This window comes from Oncorhynchus nerka, linkage group LG22, assembly GCF_034236695.1.
Source record: "Oncorhynchus nerka isolate Pitt River linkage group LG22, Oner_Uvic_2.0, whole genome shotgun sequence".
NCBI lineage: Eukaryota > Metazoa > Chordata > Actinopteri > Salmoniformes > Salmonidae > Oncorhynchus > Oncorhynchus nerka.
Window position 1 is genome coordinate 50,966,327 of NC_088417.1, and position 11,136 is coordinate 50,977,462.

General features: G+C 43.8%; 1 protein-coding gene across 1 annotated transcript in view; it reads left to right on the plus strand.

The window, feature by feature from the left end:
* LOC115105306 (BRCA2-interacting transcriptional repressor EMSY-like) overlaps window positions 1-8,930 on the plus strand; it is a 32,207-nt gene extending 23,277 nt beyond the window's left edge. Inside the window, 6 exon segments of the mRNA XM_029627200.2 lie at window positions 4,788-4,946; window positions 5,466-5,629; window positions 5,906-6,050; window positions 6,053-6,468; window positions 7,177-7,611; window positions 7,743-8,930. Of these exon segments, the coding sequence (XP_029483060.2) occupies window positions 4,788-4,946; window positions 5,466-5,629; window positions 5,906-6,050; window positions 6,053-6,468; window positions 7,177-7,611; window positions 7,743-7,943 (1,520 nt within the window). The 3' untranslated portion in view covers window positions 7,944-8,930.
* Window positions 8,931-11,136: the final 2,206 nt, after the last annotated feature.

Genomic DNA, 11,136 nt, shown 5'->3' on the forward strand with positions numbered 1-11,136 from the left:
ATAATCGAACAATATAATACTTATCTTTATACAAAATATTCTGATTGAAAATGTACGAATTAACCTCCTGTAAGTTTATATATGTATCGCAGACACAGTAGCCGTCTAACATAAAGAAATGCATGCCGGTGTCATAGCATGTCGCTGGCATATCTCTATCTCACTGGGGATAGGCCTAACCTTATCTTCCTTTTCTTTATTTGTGTGTGTGTGTGTGTGTGTGTATATACATACATAAACACAAACACACACACACACACACATAGCAAAAAAAGAAACATCCCTTTTTCAGGACCCTGTCTTTTCAAAGATATTTAGTAAACATCCAAATAACTTCACAGATCTTCATTGTAAAGGGTTTTAACACTGTTTCCCATGCTTGTTCAATGAATCATAAACAATTAATGGACATGCACTTGTGGAACGGTCGTTAAGACACTAACAGCTTACAGACGGTAGGCAATTATGGTCACAGTTACTTGGTAGAAAGGCCTCTTTAGTGTCCTAACTCTGAAAAACACCAAAAGAAAGATTCTCAGGGTCCCTGCTCATCTGTGTGAACGTGCCTTAGGCATGCTGCAAGGAGGCATGAGGACCGCAGATGTGGCCAGGGTGATAAATTGCAATGTCCGTACTGTTAGACGCCTAAGACAGCGCTGCAGGGAGACAGGACGGACAGCTGATCGTCCTCACAGTGGCAGGCCACGTGTAACAACACCTGCACAGGATCGGTACATCCAAACATCACACCTGCGGGACAGGTACAGGATGGCAACAACTGCCCGAGTTACACCAGGAACGCACAATCCCTCCATCAGTGCTCAGACTGTCCGCAATGGGCTGAGAGAGACTGGACGGAGGACTTGTAGGCCTGTTGTAAAGGCAGGTCCTCACCAGACAACAACGTCAACTATGGGCACAAACCCACTGTCGCTGGACCAGACGGGACTGGCAAAAAGTGCTCTTCACTGACGAGTCGCGTTTTTGTCTCACCAGGGGTGATGGTCGGATTCGCCTTTATCGTCGAAGGACTGAGTGTTACACCGAGGCCTGTACTCTGGAGCGGAATCGATTTGGAGGTGGAGGGTCCGTCATGGTCTGGGGCAGTGTGTCACAGCATCATTGGACTGTCATTGCAGACAATCTCAACGCTGTGCATTACAGGGAAGACATCCTCATCCCTCATGTGGTACCCTTCCTGCAGGCTCATCCTGACATGACCCTCCAGCATGACAATGCCACCAGCCATGCTGCTCGTTCTGTGTGTGATTTCGTGCAAGACAGGAATGTCCGTGTTCTGCCATGGCCAGCGAGAGCCCAGATCTCAATCCCATTGAGCACATCTAGGACCTGTTGGATTTTTTCAAATTCACATTTATATAGTTATTCAGACCCTTTACTCAGTACTTTGTTGAAGCATCTTTGGCAGTGTTTACAGCCTCAAGTCTTCTTGGGTATGACGCTACAAGCTTGCCACACCTGTATTTGGGGAGTTTCTCCAATTCTTCTCTGCAGATCCTCTCTGTCGGGTTGGATGGGGAGTGTTTCTGCAATGCTATTTTCAGGTCTCAAGGCCGGGATCTGGCTGGGTCACTCAAGGACATTCAGAGACTTGTCCCGAAACCACTCCTGCATTGTCTTGGCTGTGTGCTTAGGGTCGATGTCCTGTTGGAATGTGAGCCTTCACCCCAGTCTGAGGACCTGAGCGCTCAGGAGCATGTTTTCATCAAGGATCTCTCTGTACTTTGCAATGTTCATCTGTGCCTTGATCCTGACTAGTGTCCCAGTCCCTGCCGCTGAAAAACATCCCCACAGCATGATGCTGCCACCACCATGCTTTACCGTAGGGATGGTGCCAGGTTTCCTCCAGATGTGACGCTTGGCATTCAGGTCAAAGTGTTCAATCTTGGTTTTATCAGATCAGAGAATCTTGTTTGTCATGGTCTTAGTCTTTAGGTGCCTTTTGGCAAAATCCAAGCAGGCTGGCATGTGCCTTTTACTGTAGAGTGGTTTATATCTGGTCACTCTACCATAAAAGCCTTATTGGTGTAGTGCTGCTGAGAAGGTTGTCCTTCTGGAAGGTTCTCCCATCTCCACAGAGGAACTCTGGAGCTCTGTCAGAGTGAACATCGGGGTCACCTCCCTGACCTGACCAGGGCCCTTCTCCCCCGATTGCTCAGTTTGGCCGGGCTCGAGGAAAAGTATTGGTGGTTCCAAACTTCTTCCATTGATGTAGGCCACTGTGTTCTTGGGGAACTTCAATGCTGCAGAAATATTTTGGTACCCTTCCCCAGATCTGTGCCTTGACACAATCTTGTCTCTGAGCTCTACGGACAATTCCTTCTACCTCATGGCTTGGTTTTTGCTATGACATGCACTGTCAACTGTGGGACCTTATATAGACAGGTGTGTGCCTTTCCAAATCATGTCCAATCAATTGAATTTACCACAGGTGGATTCCAATCAAGTTATAGAAACATCTCAAGGATGATCAATGGAAACAGGATGCACCTGAGCTCAATTTCGAGTATCATAGCGAAGGGTCTGAATATTGATATAAATACGTTTTTTTTTTTTTAATTGATAGATTTTTTAATAAATATTTTACTAACAAATAAAATCAATCGATCAATATAAATTTTGTAGCAGCAATTTGATGACTGGAAAGAGACATCTGTTGCAAAACACAAACGTTTTTAATGACATTCAGATTTTGTGAAGCCAAGCCTTTAATACTGGGTAAGCTTAAGGTAGGGACGGATGTGTTTTCTGTTTGTTGAGGTTGACAGAGTTAATGTATTGTGGTGTTAAATGCAAACCAGGATATTTTTGTGCACAAAGTCTGTATGTTTTTGTTAGGTGGTTGTGTGGTGCATTGGCACAGGAACCTGTTGGTGGAAAATGTGTTGCATATATCATTTTTTATTTTAATTATGAAAATTTAAATATGGCATCAAAATGTTTTCAGATCCACGTTTATAAACACAGGTTCGCTACAGCTGTTATGTCATATATATATATCTATATCTATTGTTATGTGTGATCTTAAACATTGACCTTTATTCATTATATGAATATTTTTTAAATTGGAGGGGGGTGCATTTCTTTTTATGAAACAAGTTGGAATTCGAATGCCATAGAATGTTTTGTGCTTGCCCAGCAATAACTCACCTGATTCAATTAAGCACCTGAATCAATGCATGTGGATCTTTAGTTTATACACCATGATTAGTTTAATTAAGTGTGATCTAATGTGGATCTAGCGTTCGTCTGCCAGTCGTTCATTGCGATGTGTTTTTACCCGCTGTAGATGTCTGACTGCCAATTTTTTTTAAAGCACTTCATGTAAAATTGATACACGCTCGGTTCGCAAATTACGTTCAGAGGTGCTAAGTACTCTCAGCCAGAAAACACTATAGGTGTGTCTGAGCCCTAAAGCTGAATTGTAATACAAACGACTGTTAAATGGCTAACAACTACTCACACCTACACCGCTACCACTATGCTGCTGTTTATTGATTACCAGTATCTCTCTTTATCCTGCTACTGATCACTATTACTCTTGTTTGCATGTATATATTACCATTAGTGTATTACCATAAGTATTTATATATTACTGCTACCAGTCACTTTCCAACCATGAAGGACCGCCTATCACGCCTACACTGTCACTCTTGCACACACTCACACCAACACCCACACACTTACACTTACATACACACACTCACCACCACGTACACACCCACCACTTATGCTTTCTCCATATGTATTATTATTATGTATCCTGCTAACAGTCACTTTCTCCTAATCCCTTCCTACATGTACAATACATACAAAAGTCACACCCCTTGACTTTTTCCACATGTTGTGTTACAAAGTGGGTTAAAAAAAATAAAAAATTTTACAACTGTCTACACAAAATACTCATATCAAAGTGGAAGAAGATTTTTAACATTTGTAACACATTGGTTCAAAATAAAACACTATCTTGGTTAGATAAGTATTCAACCCCCCTGAGTCAATACATGATGTAATCCTGCCAATGGTGACTTCATCTGGGAGTCTTTCTGGGTAAGTCTTGTCGTGGAAATTCAACACAGGGACACCTGAAGTCCAATATGACATGTATCATTCTTTATTATCAGAGGGCTGGAGAGGTTCCAACAAACTTAATGCATCATAGTTGTACCCATCTGTCAGGAGCTCTGCCGGGGCAGACCAGTTATTTCTCTTATATACTGCTAACACAGACAAGTTATACTTGCATGATTTTAACTTATTCATAATATATTCATCATTAACGTTTGGTTCATGCATGTTACTCTCGCTGTCTCCTATCTCCTATCATAACGTATACAGGAAACAATGATTTGAATTGTACATCTTGTCTCATTCAATCTCTTCAGACATCAACATTTCCCTCTTATCACTTATGATGATTATTTATATTTTGTTAATTTGGTTGGTTATTACATAAACTATCAAAGGAGGTTCCATCAAAATATATTATATCAACACATAAAACATGTTTTGATATTACTATTTTGATATTGATTACTGCACTGTTGGATTAGAGTATGCAATTTAAGCATTTCACTGTACTTGTGCATGTGACAATTAAACTTCAACTTGGGACGAAAGTCCCAGCTCCCGACACATGAGTTTTCAGACTGCTCCGAACTCTAATTCACCTATAAGCGACAGTCCTTTGTGGCCCCACTTCCCGCAAATATAAATGGAGTCGGTTATGAGATGATTGTCACTATCAATCTCTGTTGCCCACACAGTGAAGGAGAAAGGTGAGGCCAAGCCCAGGAAGCAAACCATAGACCTGAGCCAGATGGCTGTTCCCCTTCAGATGGCCCAGGAGAAGAAGCAGCAGGCCCTAGGCTCCCCCGAGATGTCCACTGTAGAGACTGAACCACCCATTAAATATATCACTGCCGGTACGTGACTTGACCACTCAGTATTTCCCAAATGGCACCCTATTCCCTATACAGTAGTCCACTATATCGAGCAGGGCTGTTCAATTCCGGTCCTGGAGTGCCGAAACACTTCTGTTTTTTGTTTATACCTAGTAGTGAATTGCACTCACTAGGTGTCCCAGGTCTGAATTAGTCCCTTATTAGGAGAGGAGGAAAACCAGAAGTGTTTCGGCCCTAAATGGATGTTGTTCACTGCCTTTTCATAATGTGTTGTTAAATACATTGAAGTATATCATACTTAGTCACCACTTAATAATGGTATTACACCATGGATGTAAAATAATGCACTTTTCTGCTAATTTATTCTTCAGGGGTATACACCCAATTGTTGCCTCCGCCCTAACCCGGCTAAAATTTGCTATGTGAAAAAACAACAGGCTGTTCGGTACTTCCCCATGCTCACTAAGGAATGGCTCGAAGTGATGCAGTTCACGTCGATTAGTTTTGTTCCATGTGTATGACTATCTTAACTTTGTGCAGGTAAAGCCAGCAGGGCCGGACCATCCTCTGGAGGCTTGGGGGACGTGGTCATGACCGCTAGCCAGCAGCAGGGGGCGCCCTCGCAAAACACCAGTCACTCCCCCGTGGTGGTTAATTCCATCCCTACCTCCTCTACAGTCACCGTCACACGCATTGTCCAACTGGTGAGAGAAATGCCTACCTAGAATGCATGACCTTGTCAGTCTTTGTATTCTTCTTCACCTATGTTTTTTTTTTATCAAATATTTTTTTCTCCAAATTATATAGTTTATAGATAGTGGATGTAATACTCATTATCCCACTGTCATATGATCCCACTGTTCACTGGGTAAGTGTTCCAGTGTATCAATCTATCCATCTACCAGTATTACATGTTCTGGTATGCATTATTTTCTTTGACTTGTGACACTAGTCTCAATGATAGTACATTGTTATTCCAGGCTTCAGCGGGCCAGCTGATCCACAGTAAGCAGGCGGAGGAAACTGGGATGGAGGAGGGCGAACTGGAGGGGGACACCCTGGACCCCCAGACGGGCCTGTTCTACCGCTCCATCCAACCCGCTGTAGCCCAGCCCCCCGCCCCCAGCCCCACACACACCCCCACCACCAAAGCCAGTCACACCTGGCGCCCCAGTTGGAGCAGGGCAGACACATACCCCACTCCACCCAAACCCCACCCCCACAGCTACACAGCAAGCCCCAGAATAGCCTGCCTTCCACCGCCACCGTGGCGAAGAAGCCACCCCAGCTCCAAGAGCAGTACCAGCCCAAGCCTCAGGCTCCAGGGCAGGGCCTGAAGGAGAGGCCCTCCTCTGCCTCAGGATCCCCCCAGCTGGCAAGCCTGGGCACCCCCACCAAGCCTCCCTCACTTACCCCCCAGCTCCCCAAGTTGCAGCAGGCGCCCACCTCCCACCACAGGCCCATCCACACACAGCTGTCCCAGCCACCACCATTACAGGCCCACCACCCGGTGGGTGCAGACAAGACTCCTGCCACAAGCCAGGTGAGTACCCTCTCTCTTTGATGCACATCCAGGGTCATGTGCCCATTTGATTTATTTTGACATTTTATTTGTCCGGGACAGATCCGGTTGACACAGTGAATCATCAATAGTCAGATGCATTGTGCCATAATGCTTTAGAATAGAACTTCATTTAAACTTTATTTGCCCTCGAGATGGATTCTGTCCTGCACATTTAAAAGCATTTGCAATACACAGATGTACATAGTTCCCATTCCATACAGAAATAAGACGTGTTAATCCTGTGCTTATTCACAGCACCTGTCCCTTGATATGTCTTTAAGATAAAAAAGATAAGATGGAGCTCTGAGCACCGTGCCTCAATGCTCAATTCCCTTCCAATCACATCATCGTTATTTGTACAGCAGGGCAGGGAGCCTGACAAAACCTTCAAAGCCCTCCACTTATAACCACCTGAAAAGAAATTCCCATTGTTTTTCTTTCAAAAGAAGCACCTGGGTTTTAGAGTTTTCCCATGCCCTACTCTAGTTTCAACCATAGAAATATAATTACTAGAATGGTAAAAAGCCCTTTCAGACCATGGCAATTTGACTAACACTCATGGGTACATTCAATATGGCTGCATGTCCACTCATTACAAAATGTTGACTTGAATGTCAATATCTGTTTGAGTAATTATATTTCTATGGTTCCAACCACATCTGTTTTTGCCTCTGTCTCTGAACACAGGTGCCAATCATCACCCAGGGCGCCAGCGTCACCAAGATCACCTTCGGCAGTAACAGCAGCCACCAGTCCCCGCCCGTATCCAGCAGCGGTGAGGCCACTGCCAAGCTCGTCCCTGCCGAGCCCACCAGCTCAAGCTCGTCCGGTGGCGAGAAGCCCTCTGTCTCGGACATCCTTAAGATCTCCATGATGGAGGCGGAGATCGACCCCAGCGCCGAGCCCATGGTGGTGGACTCGTCCAGTGACTGCAGCCCCTACATAAAGGCCCTGGGAATGGGGGCAGGGGGAGGCTCAGGGGTGCTTGGGGGCTCAGGCCCGATCATAAGCAGCTCAGGTGCCTCACTGCATCACTCGTCCCACTCCAAGCCCTTGCATGAACAGTTTAGCCGCATCCAGGGCCTAGCAGCCAAGAGCAAAGAAAACATGGACGTCATTGAGGTAAATTGCTGTGAGCCATATGATAAACATTTCTGAAACTTACCTTTTTATAGAACACCACTCATCATATCATCTCAGCTTTAAACATCGATCAACAATAAAAGCTAAACATGTGTTACTCCACTCCCCAGGTGATCCCTCAGTACTCCATCATGCCAGACTCCAGTCAGTCCAACGTGGTGGTGGAGCCCAGCGGCTTCCTGGAGATCACAGACTACACCAGCCAGCGGCTGGACGAGGAGAGCGCCATGGAGCAGGAGGTGGACAGCAGCAACGACGAGGCCACCGCTATCAGCCCCATGGAGGAGGGCTGCCCCGACCAGTCCCAGTGACACCAACACTTGTGACGGGAATGACGTTGTGGCTTTTGTGTGAAGATGATCTTGGTGTGACAGGGAAGATTTGGAAATGGTCATGGCTGTGTCATCGTGGTTACCTCCTAATGCAGCTGGAACTCTAAGGACTTAACAGCAAGCGGACACAAATGTGTGATAACTGCGTTCTGTTTTTAAAAATTTTTATTTAATTGAGCAGCAACTTCATAAATATGCCTGGATGATTTCAGATAAGGCTTTGTGAAGAACTTAAAGACCTGGAAAGGGGGAAAAAATGAAAGAGTCAAAGGGAGACCTAAGTTAACCCTAGCTAAGCTGAACGGCTGCCTTGTGTACAGGTGACGTTGGCCAGGAACTGCATCCAGGAAACACAGGACAATGTTTTTTGATCATTTCAAAGTGTACATTTTGTATTCACTGAATTGGCATTTTAGTAAAGCAATGCTGTGCTCAGGAGCTTAAAAAGTTGATGTGGCTCTTCTGGTCATTTTATTTTATATTTTATTTAACACTTTTATAGCAAGGCAATGTTGAAAACTGGAAATAGGACCTAGCCTGAAACATCACCACATTTTAAGAACTTCATCTACTTAACTCAACAAAATAAGTAGAGGAGATTGGACTGACCTTGCTGTAATTATGCTGATTCATCGTGCTTGCATAGCGTTATTTGTTGAACACCATTTTTGATTTGCAAAGCCTTTTTTTGTTTTCTAAGGTACATTTTAATACATGACATAATTGTACACATACAGTTTGTTTATAGTGGGCACGTGCATGCTAAATAACACAAATGTAAATGATAAAGTGCTTGTAGTTAGCCTTGAGGAATTAGCACTTTGTAGTTGATACTGTTGGTAAGGACATTGTTGGAAGAAAAAAAAAATATTCACCCATGTTCCTTCAATGGTGTTTCTGTTTTGTGTTCTCTCTTGGTGTAACGTTTAGAATTTTAACTGCATAAACTTTTATACAAAAACGGAACTGTTTTTCTGTTCTGTCATTTACCTTTACTGCACACAATTTTGCGTTCCCTTGATGAATTTAGTTTTGTACATAACCCGGGGACCAACAGTCCATATTAATGAAACAACCTGTCAACATGAGGAAATCACCCATGTTTAAGCGAAACATTTTCTTTTGGCTGAATTAAAAAATGTTAATGTCACTGTTTGCCATAGTAGATGCTGCGTCATATCATAGGGGTAAAAATAAAGCATCAATTGAGAACTTTGTGGCAAGTGGTGGAGGCTAGATGTAAGCCATCCAGTTTCTAGCCTAAGGTATGTGTACGTTTGGAAGTTTCGGTGGATACCAGCACCCTTATGATAGTGCCATAATCGTGTGGATTGTATAATGGCAAGCTATATAGGTTTTGTGAGTGTTTACACGACATAGTTGGGCGAAGTGCTATGTAATTAGCAATTTAGGTTAGAGGCTTGCCATTGTGCTAACTAGCCTACAGAGCATCAGTGTACAACTGGTTCATAGGGTGATTTTGCGCTCTCTCTCACTGGGCTTCTGCAAATCTTCCCATGTAAGTCTGGGGACTTTCCATATCCGGATATCACTGAAGCGTATTCCACAGGGAGTATACCCAAGGCAGGATGACGTAGGCCTACAACTAGCTCTCCCCTCATTGACTTTGTTGAGGAGAGGTCAGCATTGTGTGCTAACAAATGACATCAGTAGTCAAAAGGTGGTTCTGGCTGAACATGTGACAAGTGCCTGTTTTGTAAATAAAAAAATTAAATGATACCCCAAAATTCACATGAATCCTAGCAGCATGCTAATCATGCCTCAAAGCCTTTGGAAAACTAAGTATGTAAGTACATGTAACTGATGTGAAATGGCTAGCTAGTTAGCGGGATGCGCGCTAATAGCGTTTCAATTGGTGACCTTCGAGCCCAGGGAGGAGCGGGACGGAAGCTATACGGTTACATTGATGCTGTTGACCCGGGCAAGTCAAGGCTGTGTGTCCTCGCAATGTGTGGGTGTATGTCTTATCTGTGTGTCCTCGGAAGTTAGTGTGTGTATGTGTGTGGGTGTGGGAGCTATCCTGTATGGGACCTAACATGTTTTACTGTGAAAATACGTTGTCTCAGTTATAGCAATGTAATAGCAGTAAGCTGGTCATTTGCATAAGAAATAGCACTTCCTTACAATAATCAGGAGATTCGGGATCTTTTCCCCACGCATTTCAAGTTAAACAGCTACCTAGCTAGCTAGTTGATTGCTGTGGCTAGCCAAAAATGACTTGTTGTGAAAGTTGTATCATCTTATCCTTTTTTGAGGCTTTAAAAGTGTTTATTTCACTATGATTTTGAACATTCAAAGCAACTGAGAAACATCCATGGCAGGAACCTTAGCTTGGCAGGCACCACCACCAATCAGCCTACACCACTGTGCACACACCTGTCATTACTATTAGCGTAGCCATGTCAGCAAATGACTGCTGTCTGAACACACACATCCGATTTGGTCACATGTAACTTGCTGTTTGGACAGTCAGTATTCCAAAACGGATATGAAAAACCAAACTTAATTGAGCATTAAGGCCTGCAGTGTGAACAAGGCTTAAGAGAGATAAGGAAGTGAGGTCACACGGGAAGCCCCTTGTGGGATGTCATAGCAAAAGCTGATTGAACTATTTGTTTGGTCATGATGAATGTCATTTAGTATCCACTCTATCTGAACCCTGCTCCAATTTATTCCGTTGAATACCATTTTTCCATTGAATACAAAGTTATATTCAGCAGTCTCAACTGCTGAATATAACTTCATAAAAGAGGAACTGAGAGCACTTTCAGTGCCATTCTTGTGGTTCAGGCTCCCAAACCTCTGTGTATTATAAGACTTTGCCACCACATATCGACTAGTGTGACCACAACTTTAACACAACCACTCAACTCCGCTCCCTACCTCAGCATTGGGGTGAGCAAGCATTCTTGGCAGCCTAAAGGTGTCCCTCAATATTTTACCTAACCGCGCTGACCTTAAACTGTACTGTACTGGCTCAGATATTTTCATTTCACTTTGTCCTTTCCAGTATGATTCCAGCAACTCTGGTGGATGCGTAACCAGGCCAGCCCAATACAGTGTGGCTTGTTCGGTTTGGCTTAGCTCAGTAGTGTGCATTTATTTCACTCGCACATAGATCATTTTTCTTTAGGTTCAGATCATTTAGCTT